At 41.9% G+C, this 20,180-nt stretch overlaps 1 protein-coding gene across 14 annotated transcripts in view; it reads left to right on the forward strand.

The window, feature by feature from the left end:
- PHF20 (PHD finger protein 20) overlaps nucleotides 1-20,180 on the forward strand; it is a 76,225-nt gene that overhangs the window by 1,715 nt on the left and 54,330 nt on the right. For 3 of the 14 annotated variants that reach the window (XM_084853748.1, XM_084853759.1, XM_084853761.1), the window contains exons 2-3: nucleotides 6,334-6,473; nucleotides 15,949-16,059. In XM_084853748.1, coding sequence (XP_084709874.1) covers nucleotides 15,977-16,059 — 83 coding nt within the window. In that variant the 5' untranslated portion in view covers nucleotides 6,334-6,473; nucleotides 15,949-15,976. Of the gene's footprint in view, nucleotides 1-5,542; nucleotides 5,728-6,333; nucleotides 6,474-10,313; nucleotides 10,907-10,933; nucleotides 11,546-15,948; nucleotides 16,060-19,635; nucleotides 19,746-20,180 lie in introns of those variants that run through there. The other 11 variants (XM_084853749.1, XM_084853760.1, XM_084853752.1 and 8 more) reach the window with 9 other exon arrangements.

A 20,180-nucleotide genomic window follows, 5' to 3' on the forward strand; every position in this document is an offset into this window, starting at 1 on the left:
CCCACAATTCAAGATGGCATCCAAGTTGGGGGCTTAAATTAAACCTTCTTGTTTCTATGGCCATATAGGAGCTTGAGAGAAACAGTCAGCTACTGAATTGGAGTTTTCATCTAGCTCCAAAATCAGTAGAATGAAGAGGATGGCTAAATTTGAATAGTAAAGAAAAAGCAAGGGGGATAGTGGCATTGAAGCACATGTGTTCAGTTGGATCCACTTTCTGAGGGAATTCTGAGTTCATAAATCTGAGGGAACCGCTGTGGGAGATATAGAAAAGAGATTTCTGAGGATCTCATATTTATGCAAACCATATTTGTGTAAACATAGCATAGACTGTATGACAAATAAATATTTCTAAGGGAATTGTGGGATGTAATTGGCGAAATGCCTTCCCTTTGAATGGTGGTTAGAAAAAGCAAAGTAGCTTTATTTGCAACTCAGTCCTTTAACCTACGGAGTATATAGCCTGAAGGATTTTGTTATGTAAACTAAGCAGAAGTAGAGGAAGGACAGTAACAGTTCAATGTTTCCAAAATTGATGTCCTCCTGATGTGTTGGACTATAGCTCCCATCCTCCTCAGCCAGCATGACCATGGACTAGTGATTCCAGTAGGGTGTAAGTTTCAGTTTTTCAGGTGGGTCAGTAGCTGAAATAGGGTCTTGTGGCTTATAAAAGCCATCTTTAGTTACTTTATTTGTTTAGCACAAATACATTTGTTAACAAGCTGTCTATTTTATGTATTTATATCCCATTTTTCAGGATTACAAGTAAAATCAACAATTGTTAATAAAAGCACAATTAAAAAAAGACTACAACAGGTGTTTAGGATCCTTCCCCTTAGGCGGTTGGTGATAGATTGTCCCCTCTTCTGGGATCCTTCCCAAAGGCAGGTGGTGGTAGATGGCCCTGTGGAGGAGTGGGACAGTCTGAATGGAGCAGGATCTGAGGTGGTATTATACTGTCTCCCTCTCTCTTCTGGGATCCTGCCCACAGAATCGTTGATCGTAATGGCCCTGTTGGGAGGGAGGGAGCAGTCCAGCTAGAGCAGGCTCTTAGATAGTAATTCATTTGTCTGCTTCTCTCTCTTTTCTGGGATCTTTCCTACAGGACACAGCAGATGGTGGTAATGGTACTGTGGGGGAGGGGAGTAGTTATAGTTATGCTGTGTCCAATTACAAATCTCTGCACCACACTATATCTGCTCTCCTTTTTGGATTATATTGCTGGGCATTACAGATTATATCCTAAATAATCACTTCTACCGAACCTGAATTCTTATAAGTTTAAATCACCACAAATCCTGGGTAGACTTGATTATGTCACTAAGACCCAATGCAGACATGATGCTAGCAGTCCATTAAAGGTGATCAGAAGATCAAGAAAGTACTATGGGGCTGCAATTTATACATGCATGTACCTTTTGTATATTATGAGACATGCATGTATTGTATAATTTACTCTGGTATTGGTACCCAAGGAGAAAACATGATTAAGAAGTGGTTGTTAGATGCTGAAATGATAAAAGATAAGTGGGAAGGCATATTGTATGAGGAAAGTTCTTGCAAAGGCAGCAGAAAAAGGAGAGAGAAATATTGAGTACTTCTGCTAAGTATTACAGTTACCAGAATTGGATTTGGAAGATGACCACAGAGATAACGCTTGCCCAATAATTTTAATCTGTAGTAAAATATTCCAGTTACCAGTATTGTATCTTTTCTTTATCCCCTCCCTCCCCAAATAACAGAATGCATACAAGCAGGCAGATGTTAAATATTAAGGTACATACATTAGCATTTCCAGCAGTTTTACTTCTTATTTGCAAAGCTCTTCAGAACTTGATCCTCAGTAATAAAGAATGCAATGTGCTTGGTATATCAAATGATATGTAAAAGATATCAGGCTATGCCTATTAGTTTACATTCAGCAGCAAAACATATTTTTGACAACAGTAGATAAACTAAGCCTTTTTCTAGTTTTTGGTTTAGAATCATAGAATAGTAGGGTTGGAAGGGGCCTAAAGGCCATCGAGTCCAACCCCCTGCTCAATGCAGGAATCCAAGTCAAAGCATCCCTGACAAATGGCTGTCCAGCCTCGTCTTGAAGGCCTCCAGTATGGGAGAGCCCACCACCTCCCCAGGTAATTGGTTCCATTGTCGTATTGCTCTTACAGTCAGGAAGTTTTTCCTGATGTTCAGCCGGAATCTAGCTTCCTGTAACTGGAGCCCATTATTCCGTGTCCTGCACTCTGGGATGATGGAGAAGAGATCCTGGCCTTCCTCTCTGTGACAACCTTTCAAGTACTTGAAGAGCGCTGGCTCAGTCTTCTCTTCTCAAGGCTAAACATGCCCAGTTCTTTCAGTCTCTCTTCATAGGGCTTTGTTTCCAGTCCCCTGGTCATCTTTGTTGCCCTCCTCTGAACCCTCTCCAGTTTGTCTGCATCCTTCTTCAAGTGTGGTGCCCAGAACTGGACACAGTACTCTAGATGAGGCCTAACCAGTGCTGAGTAGAGGGAAACTAGTACTTCCCGGGATTTGGAAGCGATGCTTCTATGAATGCAGCCCAAAATAGCATTTGCCTTTTTTGCAGCCACATCCCATGGTTGGCTCATATTCAGCTTGTGATCGACAACAATTCCAAGATCCTTCTCGCTTGTAGTGTGGTTCAGCCACGTATCCCCCATCTTGTAACTGTGCATTTGGTTTCTTTTTCCTAGGTGCAGAACTTGGCATTTTCCCCTATTAAATGTCATTCTGTTGTTTTCTGCCCAGCGCTCCAGCCTATCCAGATCACTTTGAATTTTGTTTCTGTCTTCCAAAGTATTAGCTATCCTGCCCAATTTTGTGTCATCTGCAAATTTGATCAGCATTCCCTACACCTCCTCCTCCAAGTCATTAATAAATATGTTGAAGAGCACTGGGCCCAGGACTGAGCCCTGCGGTACCCCACTCGTTACCTCTCCCCAGTTTGAGAAGGTCCCATTGATAAGCACTCTTTGAATCCGATTCTGTAGCCAACTGTGGATCCACCGGATCGTTGTTTCATCTAGCCCACTTTGAGATAGTTTGCTCATCAGGATATCATGGGGCACTTTGTCGAAAGCTTTGCTGAAGTCGAGGTATATGATGTCTACAGCATTCCCACGGTCTACAAGGGAGGTTACTTGATCAAAAAATGAGATCAGATTTGTCTGGCAGGACTTGTTTTTGACAAATCCATGTTGGCTTCAAGTAATCACGGCATTGTTGTCAAGGTGCTTCCAGATGGATTGCTTTATCATCTGCTCCAGAATTTTCCCAGGGATTGTTGTCAGACTGACTGGTCTGTAGTTCCCAGGTTCCTCCTTTTTACCCTTTTTGAAGATAGGGACAACATTAGCCCACCTCCAGTCATCTGGCACTTCCCCCGTCCTCCATGATTTCTCAAAGAGAATAGACAGCGGTTCTGAGAGTTCTTCTGCCAGTTCTTTTATGACTCTAGGATGCAGTTCATCTGGCCCTGGAGATTTGAACTCATTCAAAGTAATGAGGTGTTCCTTGACCATATGCCTGTCGATCTCAAGCTGCAATCCTGCCCCTTCAGCCTGTACTTCACCTTTGCCAGGGAGGTCATAGACCCTCTTTTGGGAGAAGACTGAGCCAAAGTAGGAATTGAGCACCTCTGCCTTTTCTTTGTCATCTGTTATCGTTTTGCCATCCTTATTTAATAGCTGAACCACCATTTCTTTCCTCTGCCTTTTACTATGCACGTAGCTGAAGAAAGCCTTTTTGTTGTTTTTAACATCCCTTGCTAACCTCAGCTCATTCTCAGCTTTAGCCTTCCTGATGCTATCCCTGCAATTCTGTGCTATCTGCCTGTACTCTTCCTTTGTTACTTGGCCTTCTTTCCACTTCCTATATGTGTCCTTTTTTGTTTTCAGGTCATCCCTAAGCTTTTTGTGAAGCCACATTGGCTTCTTCTGTTGTCTTCCACCTTTTCTTCTTGTTGGAATTGCTTGTGATTGTGCCTTGAGAATTTCCTTTTTTAAAAGTTCCCACCCATCTTGGACTCCTTTTCTCGCTAGCATCGCTTTCCATGGGACCTTACTGATCATTGTTCTGAGTTTATGAAAATCAGCTTTCCTAAAATCCAGGGTACGCGTTTGACTACACTCGGCTTTTGCTTCCCTTAGAACCAAGAACTCAAGTACAACATGGTCGCTTTCTCCCAGAGGTCCTGTAACTGCTACTTTATCCACTAAGTCATCTCTGTTGGTTAGGATCAAGTCAAGGATAGCTGATCTTCTAGTTCCTTCCTCTACTTTCTGTAGGAGGAAGTTATCCACCACACAAGTCAGGAATTTCCTGGAGGGGCCATGTTTTGCAGAATTTGTCTCCCAACAGATATTGGGGAAATTGAAGTCCCCCATTACTACTACATCATGCTTCCTTAAAACATTGGCTGTTTGCTTTTCAAAAGTTTCATCCTTGTCTTCTCCTTGATTGGGTGGCCGGTAGTAGACTCTGACCACCAGGTTCCTTTTATTCTTTGCTCCATTTATTTCAACCCAGATGCTCTCGATGGGGCTACCAAGCTCCTCCTCCTGTATTTCTGTGCAGAGATATGTATTTTTCACATACAGTGCAACCCCACCTCCCTTTCTGTTCCTCCTGTTCTTTTGGAACAAGTTATATCCTTCAATTGCTGTATTCCAGTCATGAGAGTCATCCCACCAAGTCTCAGTTAAACCTATCAGGTCATAATTTCCCTCTTGTATTAAGAGTTCAAGTTCGTTCTGTTTGTTTCCCATACTCTGGGCATTAGTATATAGACATCGAAGACCATGTGCTTCATAGTCTGGCTATCTTCCTACATGTGTCTGAAGACTATTATTGGGCGCTATCAGAGCTGTTCTCTCCATTGCAGTGCATGCGCCTACATCCATTGTTACCCCCAACATTACATCTCCCTTCCCCGTAGGATTCAGTTTAAAGCCCTCCTGATGAAGTTCTTCATGCTGTGGCCAAACACATTCTTCCCATCCTTTGTGAGGTGCAACCCATCCCTAGCCAACAGCCCATCTTCCAGGAAGTATAGCCCATGGTCCCAGAATCCAAATCTCTCTCGTCGGCACCACCTTCGTAGCCAGTCATTCACCTGGAGTATTTTTCATTCTCTTTCTATCCCTCTTCTGACTACTGGAAGGATGGATGAGAAAACTATCTGGGCCCCAAAGTTCTTGAGTTTCCTTCCCAAAGCTTCAAAGTCTGACGTGATCTCTTCGTAGCTCCGCTTGGCGGTATCATTTGTTCCCACATGAATGAGAAGAAGGGGATACCTGTCAGTGGGCTTTATGAGTGCAGGCAACCTTTCAGTCACGTCTCTAATCTGTCCTCCCGGGAGACAACATACCTGGCGAGTCCATGGGTCTTCGCAACATACTTGGGTCTCGATCCCACGCAGCAAGGAGTCTCCCACTACTACCACTCTTCTCTTCTTCTTCTTGTAGGCCTGGGTTTCATCGCCTCTGTTTGACTGACCTTTAGCCTCTTGCTCACTCTCATGCAGGTTCCCCTGTGATTCTTCCTCTGCAGGCTGTCCTCCAGTCTCATCCGCATGTACCTGGAATCGGTTCCACAGCTCCACTGCTTCCACCGGTGCAGAGTGGCGTCTAGTTCTTCTTCTCCTAACTGTCACCCTTTAAACATTTAAGTTTATACGTATACTTAAATGTCCTACTAAACACCGCCAAGGTAACTGCAGAGCCATAGACATAGTCTTCCTCACCATGGAATAGATGACATTCCCCATACATTTAACATTCCCAGACATAATCTGTACCATTCTCAGGATTTTTAAAAAGTTAAGAAAACTATTTAGATGTTTAGCTCAGCACAAAAGTTTTCTACTTACTAATATATCTCACTAAAGAAATAACTGATTATAAGGGTTGTCTACAAAGGACATACTACATGGAGAGAAAAGCCTGTGAATGTTGCTAGATGTTTTGTGTAGTTAGAAAACGGGAGGCTTGTGTCTCCTTTTCTCATCCCTAATTCTTTAGAAGGTTTAAATTACATTACACAACATTATTTAAAAGTAAAGTATTTCATTTCAGTGATGACTCTGTAATTTGCCTTCAGACTTCCACTACCAGGTTAGAATTGGTGCGTTCACCTAGAACCATTAATGCATTTGTCCAGTCAGGATGGGATGTACAGCAGGAAAGACTTTTCCCAGAATATTGCAGTGTCAGGAGCGCTACTTATTTTTCTCTGTTAAACTAATAGTAATTATAAACTTTGTAGGAATACATGGTATCTTAGCCTTATGTAGCCATTGCCTTTTCTTACCTGCAGGTGTGTTTTTCAACGCAGCATGGCTGTGGTCATCCACTTGCAAGGCATCCTAATTGTGTCAGGGATCATGGACATTCACCACTGCTACTTTGGATTGACCATTCCTGACGGGGGCATGCAAATTGCAGGGGGTGAATTGGGTGAGGTTTTATTTGTTCTTGTTGCTATTGATGGTATGATGCACAGCAGGTATTACCCTAGGGGGTTTATGATTATAAGTATTGCACAATGTTTCTCAAACATCTTGAACTTATTGTACCTTGTTGCTTCCCCTAATTCAACACTAATAATCTATTATACACAGAGATTCTCATACATAGTTGTGTTCAGCCCCTGCTGCTGCATGCAAGGATATATGGAGTGTGTTTGATAGTAATCAGTCATTGCCATTAGAAGAATAGGCCTTCTCCTAAAACCACACACACAGAAATATCATTAAAACTAAATAGCAACTCCACTTGAACAACCTTCCCATACAAGATTGGGATTATGAGGCAGTGGGGATGCAGTCACCCCCAGAAACAATGTGGATCAGTGAGGGTTGTCTTCCAGGACGCATTCAGCTTACTCAGTCTCTGACTAGGTGAAAGAGGAAGACTTGACATCCCTCATGAAATCCTCTCCCCATGGAACGTCCATGCTCCCATTCAAGTTGGATGTTCCCCCTGGAACGTCCATCCTCCCATTCACCTCCCCTTACAGTTTGAGAACCACTGACATACCAGTAAAACAGAAATGTCATAACTTAATAAATGATTTTTCATACTGTATATACTGTTGTCTAACAGTCAAATAAACTGTAGCATATATCTGCTTCTTTTAGTGCTTAAGTTTAATCATTCTTCCCTGATGTGGTTGTTGATGTTGCTTCAATTCCTAAAAGACTAAATGTTTTTTCCATTATAAAATCTTGTTTCTAGTTATTATGTGACCATAACGTCTGCAATTTTATAATGCCCTACATCGCTGATTATCAAGTCTTCGGTTAGCAGTTCCAAAATGTTCTTCTATTTGGACTGTCCTGTAATACATATTCACCCATATCTATTCCATATTTTGTATCAGAATATGTCCTACAGAATACACGATGAGGAGATTTATACACACAACTAAATAAACTAAAATAAAAAAGGCAACCCTTAAAAACATATATTAGATATACAAGTAAAGTGATACCAGAAAATGCATACAGGAAAATGATATAAAAACACCATATGTATACATACATAAGTGACAAAATGGGTGGTGGGGGAATGGAGGATTACAGAAATGTTGTAGAAAGACTGTGCAGTCTAATTCATAAACAACAAAGAATTTCACAGGGAGGCTGAAAGTACTCAGTTTCATTCTAGACTGCTGTACATAGTTAATGCTAACCAGGTTACAAAATTTCCTCTTGATTGCAATTCAGATCTTGTTTTGTTTCTAAATCCTGGTCAGCCTTAATCATGGGAAGTACTGGTATAGATGTAACACTAAACTGTTAAGGCCGAGAAGGGAGAGGAGAGAGGAATTGGCAGTGGGGAGGGAAGGAGGAGGGCAGGTTGAATATGTCCATGGCTGGCACACTGCAAACCACAGTTTATAGCAGCATTCCCCGATTTGGTGTCCTCCACGTGTTTTAGACTACAACTCCCAGTTTTAGACTACAACTCCCAGAATCCCTGACAATTAGCCATGCTGGCAGGGGCTGATGGGAATTGAAGTCCAAAACATCTGGTGGGCACCAAGTTGGGGAAGAGCAGTGTATAAGGAGGCAGCATTATGTCTGCACTGGGCCTTGATAGCAGTTATTACATATTCAAATGAATGAATTGGCAGGAGCAGATAATAAGAACACTGATAACGTCCTACATTTGTAGTTTCTTTAAGTCTGATTAATCATCAGTGTAGCATGAAACTATTCTTATTCATCCTGGCAGCTGTGAATCCATGGATGTTTGTCAAGAACTGAGCCTGGTGTGGGCCGGTATTAGCCCCCTCCCCTAGACTGGCCTTCCATGTAGAGGCATAGATTTGATGACATAGTGTGCATTATGAAAGTGAAACAGAACTTGTGTTTGCTGGATTATTTCCTAGGCTGGATCTAGCAGAGTTTAAAGTGGGTAATGCAGTGCAATAATCATCCAAGAATAACCTGTTCCTCAGTCAGGGTGTGAAAGCTGATTTAGAAGCATTCATTGTTGGCCAGGGTCAGTTTCAGGTGAGGGGAGTACTCTTGGATCTGTTGATCCACAGGCCACTGCTGGTCTTGATGTATGCTCAGAATAAGCAACTGGCTGCAATGACACAAATTCTTAGTTCAAGCCCCACATGACAGAACAATGAAAAATGGATGCTCTTGAAGATTAAATTACTTTCCAGTGCTGTTCCGAGATTGTGGGTGTTCGCTAGAGATTGGTGGTGGTGAGATGCAAGGCTGGTGGCAGCCCTTGAAATTAAGGTGGTGGTATATAATCAGTGGTGTCTGGCAGATGTAGTAATAATGAGGTAGAATTATTTTTCTTGTAGAAAAAGGATATACTAAGGGATGATCTAACTCTCAGTGATAAACTGAGCACTTCTTCCATGTTGTCAGAAATATATGGTCAGCAATCTGAACAGCTCAGCCTTCTGTTACATATTTAATGTATATATGACCTGGTTTGCACATAGCGCCAGTTCATGAGTTAAACAGTCCATGAATTGATCAGGCCACACAGGAGTGAGATGCCTCCCAGCCACTCGCTCATCACTTCCACTTGGCATCTGCTTTCTGAAACAACCCAGGAATGCCCCATTCCTGGGTTGTTAGTCATAATGCCTGAACTCGGCACTCTGGGTTGTTGAGGGTTAAACAAGCCAGAGTTTTAACATGCCAGGTAACCAAGTGGCTTGTTTAATCCTCAGTTACCCCGAGTGCTGGGTTCGGATGTCATGACTAACAACCCAGGAATGGGGTATTTCTGGGTTGTTTCAGAAAGCAGATGCAAAGTGGAAGTGATGGACAAGAGGCAGCACACTCACTTATTCATGCTCAACCCAGATACCTCATGGTTTAAACAACCCATGGGTTGTCATTATGTGTGAAGTGGGCCTATGATTTAATTGTTAAATGATTTAAAGTTGTTGAGAGAAAAAACAGTTTCTCGTTGAGGTGGAGAGAACCACCAAAGAATCGGAGAACACAAGTGTATTATGCCCTGTACACACCATGAACATTCAGCACGGTCTCCCATTCACACAAATGGCTTTGAAATGTATTCAGGCTCTTTCTTCCATTCAGTTGGAAAGCCTTTTGGTTTACTGCATAGTTATGCTTCTCTGGTGAGGTGTCATGGTTCCTCTGGTGACTATTGGATTAGCTGTTTGGGTCACAGAGGAGCAGAGAAGACTCTTCCTAGGCATATGTGCCAGAGCTTCTTGGAAGACACTAAAATTTAAATTGATACTTCCTGCTTATATACCTGATAGCTATTACTGGGGTCTGCTTGAGTGTTTCTGTTGCCACTGTAATTTTTTGTTAGTAGCACAATCATTTGGTTTAGTTTATTTATATGCTGCTATTTCACAGTAGACTACCCAAAGCAGCTCACAGTAAACATCAACATAAAATACATCACATTTTTTAAAAAAAGAATTTTACAAATCATTTCAATGAATAAATAGAATAACTATAATATTACAATGAAATTAATTTTGCTCTCTACTTGTTATGTATTAAAAGGGCAAAAAAACTAACCCTCATTAGTGTTGCTACATTCCAAGGGGCTACAGCAGCCTGGCTGAAATACAGTTCAGAGAAGGCAAGGTCTTCTCACCAGGCTGTTTGGTTCACAGCTGGGTCCTCCATCTCTCCTTCAGAGGAGGCTGATAGCAGCAGCAGAAAAACCCAGGGGAGAGGCAGTTGTGGTAAGTCATCTTCCCAGCCTTCCAGGTGTTCTGGCTGCTTTGCTCCATCCCCTTTCCTTTTACAGCTTCTCCTCTGTGCTTTATTCTAGGGATGTACGAAAGTCACTTACCTTTTCGCGGATTGATTCGTGGTGCTCCGTCCCTCCCCCCGGAATCCTCGACAGGGGGGTAGGCGATCCGGTCTCCCCCCCCCCCCCCCCGGAATCCTGCCCGGCCGGCTCCGCTCCGCGGCGGCTCTGCAGAGCAGCCGGCCAGTGCTGTCCACAGCTGGAGTTCTGGCCATGGACTGGCTGGTGCGGACGCAAATGGCGGCTGCTGTAGCAGACGCCATTTGTGTCCAGCCAGGCTGCCATGATAGGCTATGTAAGTATTTACGTAGCCTATCACGGCAAGCCAAGCAAAAAAAAACACAACAGCATACGCAAATGGTGGCGGCTACAGCAGCCACCATTTGCGTTCCCTATTTTTCGCCGTTTTAGCCTACATAAATATTTATGGAGGCTAAAACGGCGAAAAATAGGGAACACAAATAGCGGCTGCCGTAGCCGCCGCCATTTGCATACACTGTGTTTTTTGTTTTTGCTTGGCTTGCCGTGATAGGCTACGTAAATACTTACGTAGCCTATCACGGCAAAGACCAGGATGCAAATGGAGCTGCCGCCGTCCGGAACATCTGCCCCAGGTAAGCTTCGTCCTGGGCGGAATCCATGGGGGTGCAGGGTGTGGCAGGCCGTTCTGCCACAGATTTCGGGGGGCCGAATGCCAGTGCATTCGGCCTCACTGAAATCCGTGGCGGAATTCTCCGCCATCCCTACTTTATTCACAGGCACAAAGCAGGCTAAACTGCAATGCCAGATCTGCTGACGTTGCAACAGGGCAAGTCTGTTGCTTTTTTTCCTGTGTTATATAGCCAAGGCCTAGCATTCAGGAAGCAACTCAGTTGGGCTTTTGTGCCTTTCAGAAAGCATGGGGAGAGAGGTATGGGAAGTGGTTCTTCAGATAGTTAACGAATAGCCTTGCTGTGCACCCTGCAGCCCGTTTGCTAGGACTATGTGCCACCCTCTTGTTTTGCATGCCTAGCTCTACGCTTCTTTTGGTTTAACTTTTGTCCCTTTAAAGCTAGAAGAGGGAGCCACATGGATATGGGTGTCCCATTACAGCCCTCTCTGGATGCCTGGCCCTCACTGACATCCCTTCCCCCTTGTCTGAGGCTGCCTTCAGCCCATGTCAACAGCTACATTTTCCTGAATGTGTGCAGCTGGCAGCAGCATTCAGTACAACTTTGATAGTTTGCTGTATACGTCTAGTATAGCTGTTACAGGTGAGTAGTAAGCTGCAAATTTGATATATATCAATAGGCTAGAATTATGGAATCTTGATTTGAAGCTTCCATACTTCCTTGCATATGTATAATAATAATAGAGGTTGTATCTGTCCATCACCACCACATCTCCAAGACTGTGAAATCTAGACACCTAAAACTTGGCATGCATACTAAGGGAACCCTAAGGAGTGCACTTCAGCATTATTTTTTAACATGTTCATTAGTTTTAATTGATTTAGACAGTAATCTAAATTAATTAGAGAGGAAGGGGGTGTGCCAGTGGGAGGGGAGGGAACTGGGGAAGTGGGGATACAAGCTGTCCCCAGCCTCCTTCCCTCCTCCTCCCCAATGCCTCAGCTAGATGGCTGAAAATGCCCATGTGGAGCATGTGGAGGCAAAGATCACCTCAGTACTTCTCCCATTCTGCATAGGATACTGGTCAGCCTCCAAGTTTGGAGGCTGATGGGCATCCCAATTGGACACACTTAAGGCTGCAGTCCTATATGTCCATGAGGTTGAAGCCTGAGGTACATCTTCAGCCAGTAGGGGCAGACTTCCCTACCCAGCCCATACCTTTGGAGTTCATACAGTTTGAAGCCAGGGAAATTAGTAGGCTAAGGGACAATTATAGGCCTGTCCCTCCCCCTGCTGTTGGACAGACCCCCCTCAGGGCAATGGAGTGGACAGACCCCTCCAACATTTTCAGTCACTAGAGGCAGACTTCCCTAACCAGTGCATAGTTTTGCTGTCAATTCTGTTTCAAGCCAAGGGAGATTGGTTGGCTGAGGAACAAAGTTATATACCTGCCCCCCTTCCCCATGGGAATCGAGTCAGTGGACCCCTCCGTTAAGGAGCTACAGGGGTGCACTTGGCAGGGGCTATGCCTAGGGGTGCCAGCAGGTATGGCTTCACTAAGACAGAGCAGGTACAATGTGTCCTGCTGTCTGACAGCTGCATAGGTTTGCTTGAAGACTTTGCTGTATAAATGTAAATACTATCCCCACCTATGCAAAGCTGAGTCCATTCACCTTTACCAAAATACTGCCTTTATCAAAATGACCTGGCAAACTAAATATAGTTGCCCCAAATAATTTTGCCAACAAGAATCTGATGAAGGCCAGATTTTTGCCAGTAGCAGATGTAGTTATGCCGAAAGAGACTTTAGCAATGTTGCTGTTTCTACCAGCTAGTCTTCCTCCTGACATAGGAAGAAATTATTTTTAAATACGCCTTTAGTTGTATCATCACTTCCTACCTTATAGATTTTAGGTAGGGCTCCAGTTACAGAACCATATTTAAATGCTTATGAAAGACTAGTTCTCTTTGGCTGTGCAGCTGTTTAGGAGGAGGAGGGTAATTTTCTTTGTCATGGACTTAGTAGAGATCCTCTCAATCTATATTTTAGCTTTTAATCCCCTAAGTCTCTGGCACTTTAGATCTGTGGAGAAAGGTAAGCAGGACAGTGTTTCCATTGCATTTAAGATGAGAGAGAGTATTTTTCCACTCTTCTGTTGTATGAAGGATGCTTCACAATTCTGTTGTATGACAAGTGTTCTAACACCCAGTGATGAGTGTGACAAATGAACCCCCTGCCTTCCTCTCCACCTTGGAGCTGGGGAAGGGGTGGGGATTGGGCTGGGGGAGATCCCTGCCCTCCAGTTCCAAGTTGGAGAGAGGTTGGTGTTGCTGTTTTTGGTAGCAGCAAAACAAAAGCCCTGCTCCCTTCCCTAGTCCCTCCAACTTTATGGGGGAGGGATTGTACCTCAGTGATAAAGCACATATTTTGTATGCAGGAGGTCCCAGGTTCAATCCCTAGCATCTCTAGGTAGGACCAAGAAGCAATCCTGCCTGGAGAACTGCTGGAGAAACCCTGGAGAACTGCTGTCAGTCAGTGGTGACAAAACTAGGCTAGATAGACCAATGGTGTGACTAAGTATAAGGCAGCCTCCTTTGTTCCTACGTTCAGAGCTGAAGGGGGGAAGGGAATGGTCCCCACAGTTTTGGTAGCTTTTGGAGGCCACTTGAGTGCTTCTGAAGCCTAGCATGACTGTGGGGATGATCCCTGACCTTGTTGAGGTGCAGGGCAAGGTCAGAGATAAGGGGATCAGCAGGGTCCTGGCAACTACAAATTTTGGCTTGGCTAAAAATTGTAGACTCCTGTCTGCTTTTCTCTTCGCGTGGGTTTTGTTGTTTTAGTCTAGTTATGTTGTGATAGCCATATAAACCAGCAAAATAGCACTGAAACTAGCTGGAGATGCGAATATTGTGCTCTTCACAAAACTGCAGGTTTTGATCAAGAGTGATAAAAAATGGTGATTGGGTTGAAACCTACATTTCATAATGTAGGAAAGATTGTTATGTCAGATCAAGTCTTTACAGTAGTGCTATCCTCATCATGGAATTGCCAATAGCTTTATCTTTAACTATATTTAATGTTTGGAGATATTTTAATGTGCACTATTTATTATTTCCTATTTGGAAAACCCAAATTCTGGCAGGAAATCATAGTTTAATTCAGTACAGTATTTTAACGTTATATTACTTTATGTTTCAAGCTATACATAAAACCAAGAACTGAAACTAAAAACAGCCCTCTAGGACTAACAAAATTGTAGGTTAACACAGATGTGAAGGCCTGGAAAAAAACAGGGAAGATGGGGGGGGGGGGCTTTCTTTAAGGCCTTTTTTTGTTTTTTTCTGAAAAATTGGGAAAAGTTGGATTATGAAATATTTTAGAATGATGAATAAAATGTTTAAGACAAGGTGTTCATATATTGCTACTCAGCCTTTACTCCCCCAAAATAATTTCTAAGAACTTTGTAATGGAAAGACTTTTATGTACAATATCAGATTATTTCAATTCCACTACACTGAGAACAAGTAGTGCAACTCTAAAATGCTAGACATGTTAGATTCCTTAGAGTTAAGCATTTTGTAGTTCTGTTCGTAACAAAAAATAAAAACATTTAAAAGTAAATTCAGTCAGTAAATCTGTAATTATTGTCTACATGAACTGTACTTTTAAATTTAATATACCAAACATAATAATTTTATGAGCAAACCAAGTTAAACATAGTACATTTTATGCTGCCAAAGTAACAAAGTGACTATAGATCAGTAAAGGGTAGTAAAAATACAAGTATTGCATATTTTTCAATTTTTCACAAAAAAATTGTGCCCCCCAAACTATTCTTTTCCATGGCTTCCAAATTTCTGGTGTCCATGTTATAAAAACAACTATCAACTTTTAGACAAAGGAAGTGCTGGAATTCCACTGTAATTACCAAAGCATAAGTCTGTGAGTCACCACATTGAGGCTTTTCTGCTCAGCAAACCATATCATGTCACGGATTACCAATAAGCTAAATACCTAGCTGTGTGTGTGCGGGGGGGGGGGGGGGGGCTTATCTTGCCAATCTTCGGTAGTTTCAGTCTTCTGCAGACAATTCATTGATCACTGGATGATTTAATAAAAATACAACAGTGAAACCCTGTTGTACTGTTGCCATGAAAACTAGCATAAAAATGCAAGAACAGTAGCAGCGGCACTTACAGATAACTTAAATTTAACTATGCCCAGCACAGCATCCAAAGACTCAGTAACATCCCTAGCTCAGTCAGTTCTCCACCTAGCACACTACAGACATTAAGTTGTAGTTGTGCTGTACTGTGTAAATACTAACACTGCATAGAAGAACACTGTTTTCTGTTAGAACTACCACATGTCTATAATCGTCAGGTTTTATATCAAGACAATATAGCTGCTATGTGGAGTCTACTTGAAATTATCTACATGATACCTCTTCCATGTGGCAAAGGATTTTTGTGTATGTGTACTATTTCATCATGCACACTGGTTTTTGCAGCAGTGTGACAAGAAACCATGCAGTAAGGCTAATCCACATGAAATACATGAAAAATGACTTGTTATTTGGCAACAACATAATCTCCACGTGGTTGCTATAGCACATGAAGCAAGTTATAGATATGTAGTGCTGCTAACAGCAAATAGTGTCCTAAAAGCTACTTGCGCAGAATCAGATTAAATAACAAAATACTGACTACAAAGAATTTAATTTTAACAGCCTTACAGGTACCTTGGTACCTGCACACTGGAAGGAGCCCCTCTGAAGGGTGCTGTATGCACAATAACCTACCTGTTCCACTTAGGCTACCAGAGTCCAATTTTATTTATTAGATTTGGGATATACAAAGCCAGTATTTGTCATTAGGGAGACCACACATTAAAGGGCACTCTTTTCAGTGTACATTCTAAAGAATGTAAAGAAAATTTTCTTAATGGAAACATTGGACTGTGAATTATTTTAACTAATTAGACAGATTAGCAAATATAGAGATGACTCGGGTTCTGGTGATTGATGTTTAATTGCATTTTTCAGGGGAATAAAAGCAGCGGCTTATAACAAAATGAGAAAACATCCACCAAACAGAAGAGGTATCAGCTTTGAAGTGGGAGCCCAGTTGGAAGCCCGAGACAGATTAAAAAACTGGTATTTCTTATTTCATGATAAAACTTGGATACATTTTTGCGATGCTGTCACATTGTGCTACAAACAGGGAGTCAAACCAACAAGTGTTCCAGTTCAGGTCTGGTTTTGATTTAGCTGTAACCAAAGTTACTTTGGTTAGATCAATAACATTTCAGTAACATGTGAACCAGTTGGCTTTGCTCTAGTTCATATGGGAAAACTTGAATTATGATGCTGATTTGCCTGTATGATAAGTGATTAGTATCAAAATGATATTTATCCTCTTGTTAATACTAGATAGTTAAACATACTGGACAGAAACAGCTATGTATATACTAGTATTTAAGTAAAAAATGTTTCAAAAACAATTCAGATGTAATGGTGTCGCTCCAATGGTTTGTTGCAGTGGAAATGTGCAATGAGCTCACGCATTCACCCTTCCCTTCCCTTCCCTTCCCTTCCCTTCCCTTCCCTTCCCTTCCCTTCCCTTCCCTTCCCTGAAACTGGTTTAAGTGCTGCCTACATATCAGGATTCCAGATCATATTGGCTGTGTTTGGATGTCATGTTAAACTATGGTTTAGTGCAGGAGTAGGCAACCTGATGCCTTCCAGATACTTTGAGCTACAACTCCCATTATCTCTGAACATTGCCCTTGCTGGCTGGGGTGATAGGAATTGAAGTCTGGAGGGCACCGGGTTGTCTACCCCTGGTTTAGTGAGATATGAATGAGCTTAGCCTCCCCCCAGGCTCACCTGCTTTGTTCTACACAGCCAGGAGGACCAGCTTGCTTTCACTTTTGATCAACCACAGCTTGTCATATTGTCCAAATCCAGCAAACTGTGGTCAGTCTTAATCATGGTTTCAAACAAGTCAGCTGTGCTTTACAATAACGAGAGTAACCACAGTTATTTGAAAACTTGAAAATTACCCTTGAAGATGGTTCGGAAGCTGCAGCTGGTACAGAACGTGGCGGCTCCCCTGATTAAAGGCAGCCGCTGGCGAGATCACACCACTCCAGTGCTGAAGGAGTTGCACTGGTTACCAGTTGTTTTCCGGGCCAATTCAAGGTGTTGGTTTTGACATTTAAAACCCTATATGGTTCTGGCCCAGCCTATCTTAAGGAGCGCCTCCAGCAACACCAGACAGGCCGCTTAACAAGATCAGCCTCTGATGGCCTTCTCTCTGTCCCATCAGCCAGGACAGCTAGACTGGTGGGGATGAGGGAGAGGACCCTCTCTGTGGTGGCCCCCACTCTGTGGAACTCCCTCTCTCGGGAACTCCGCCATGCTCCCTCTTTAATGAGCTTCCGCCGCACATTAAAAACGTGGTTGTTCAGGCATGCATTTGGGGTGGGTTAGGGTATTTTTAGAAATATGGTGTTTTTACTGTAGAATTTTATTGTTTTAAACTGTTCTATTATCTACTTTGTACATCGCCCAGAGTGGCTGGGTGACCAGCCAGATGGGCGATTAATAAATTTAATTAATGAATAAATAAATACATGGTAAGCTGTGGCTAATCAAAACCAGAAGTGAAAGCTTCTGAACTCCTCCTCCCAGCTGTGTTGGAGGAGGGGGAAGTGCACGAGAGGCTGAGGGAAGGCTAGGTTCATTCAAATCTCACTAAACCATAGTTTGGCATGATGTCTGGACATACCCATTATATTTGAACTGGGCCTGATATTACAGAAACTGGCTGAGAACTTTAGGACAGGAGAGGCACTTTGCAGTACTCAGAAATACTGTTTTCTCCTCATTTTCACCCCATGTCTGTTCAGTCTGCATATAGTGGATTTAATATTTAAACAACACATTTCTATCCTGCTTGACACAGAAGCCTGGGTAAAAACTAATATGTAGGAATATTCTTCAGATATTTGTTCTGTGAGTTCAGTATTTATTCTTGATAAAGCTAGTGAGTGTATTACCACATCAGTTTTTTAGTCAAACTTTTATTCCAAAGTAATACCCTGCACTTTTTTCTGATTCTATTTCCACTCTGGTTCAACCAGTGATGTGGGCAGAAAATTCTGTAATGGAAAATTTTCCAGCGCTACATTTTTTCAAGATAAAATTTTCTAAAAATGTGGTATTTTCTAAAATTAATTAGTAACCTAATGAATGGATATAATACTAGTAAAATTGGCAGTTCCAAAGTTCAGGTGACTGTCCCTAGAAAGTGTGCTTGCATATATAGTAAATATAAAAGCATAGCACTCTGAGCATGCTAAAATTAGTATGTTAACTATTTTTGTGCCTTCATTTTTTTCTTGAAATGTAAAAAAAATGTAAGGAACTGTATGCTATTGAGTTGTCATGTCTTAAAAGATTCACAAGTATTCCAATAAAAACAATTTCCAAGTAAAGCTTTGCATTTGTTTGAATATAACATTTAAACGACATTGAATGTATTCAGCTTATTTTTCTTAAATATTTCAGTTAAAATACTCTTCATTTGAAAAATTAGCAATATTCATATACTATGTACAATTAACATGGCATACTTTAACATTCTTGTTTACTAAATATGTCAAAAATGTCAAATTAGATCCTAGTTAATTTAGGGCATAAAAATTCTGAGTCAAATGCTTCTGGAAAACTGGCATCCCTGGGTTCAACACATACAAATAATGATATCGATTCTGTTCTAGCTTTGATAAAATAATGGTTCGATCAGATTTTCAGTTGTTATTTATTTATCTATTTATTTAAACTTTGAGTTCGGTTTGACTCCCTGCCATAAAGTTTATTCTGATCTCAAATGTTCATGTAGTATTTACTTATTTTTCATCCATCCTGCAATAATTTGACATCTGCTGTTCTATAATACACTGCAGTCCTGTACATGCCTATTGAGAAGTGAATCCTGTGGAGTTCAGTCTAGCTTACTCTCAGATAAGTAGGCATAGGGTTGCCACCTTAGTTATTAAACTGTTCCGAAGCTGGCACAGGTTTGGATATGGGAGTCCTGCACAAAGAATACCCAGTTGCTCTTTCTTCTGTAGTCCAACTCTTGTGGAGGGGTGTTCTGTAACTGAGGGAGGGACCATAGCTCACTAGTAGAGCACACGTTTTGCATGCAAGTAGGTCCCAGGTTCAGTCCTGGCATCTCCCAGTTAAAAGAATCAGATGATGTGGGGGAAACGCTGCCACTGCCAGTAGATAATACTAAACTAGTTGGACAAGTAATTTTATCTGGTATAACTACTTTCCTGTGCTACTGTGAGACAATCATCTTTTACACTTCATTTTAATTGTTCTTTATCACAGAAGTTTTATGACTTCTTGAGATGCCAAATGTAGGGAAACTAGGAAGTGACACTATCATGAGGGCTATCACTCCATGCACTGGAGGGCAAACATCTGTAGCAAGGAGCCTTCTCTGTGCATGTAGACTCCTTGCATGTTCATGGTTCTGAATTGTGCAGGGAGCGGGGATGAACAGAGGATGCCAGACCAGTGAACACATCCTTCATCTTCCTTCATCAGGTGAGGGCTAGAATGCCTGAAAAGGGCTTCTGAGAAAGGCATTTGAGACAACAATATTGTAGAAATGAAAGAACATTGAGGTTCTCATATAAGTTGCATTTTTAATAGGTGTAGTGGCTACACTCTTCAATAATCCTGTGCCTTGAAATAAAGGATCTGTGTCAAATGACTGAAATAAAACAGATTCTGGACCTAAGGAATGGAAGAGGTTTTAAAAGGTGAACTGTTAAGCGTATTTTTCCATACTGACCTTAAGTTAAGAGAAGAATGTGATTTAGTACTGTCCCAAGATTGTAGTTACTGCTGGGTATAGAATGTCTCAGCCAGGCCAGTAGTAGAAATCTGTTTTGTGTTTATATGAACAGGGAATATTGGAAAGTTCGTTGGCTTGTCATCTTGAGGAAAGCCATGTTTTGGAAAAGTGAGTAATATCTTTTTGGGAGACTGAGCTGAACCTTGAAGCTGCAGAGCACTAGATACTAGACTTCTACATGCAAAAATCAGCTTCACACTTCATCCTGGCTTAATAGATTTCTTTCTGTCTCTCAGGTTAATGCATTATAGAAATAAGCTTTCATGAGAGCCTGTTTTGTTTAGATAGATACTGCAGGTTAAGGTTATAACAGATGACGCATCTATAAAGCTGCATTCCA

The sequence above is a fragment of the Heloderma suspectum genome, chromosome 4 (genome assembly GCF_057233095.1).
Source record: "Heloderma suspectum isolate Gila_16-S chromosome 4, 16-S_ref, whole genome shotgun sequence".
Classification (NCBI taxonomy): Eukaryota; Metazoa; Chordata; class Lepidosauria; order Squamata; family Helodermatidae; genus Heloderma; species Heloderma suspectum.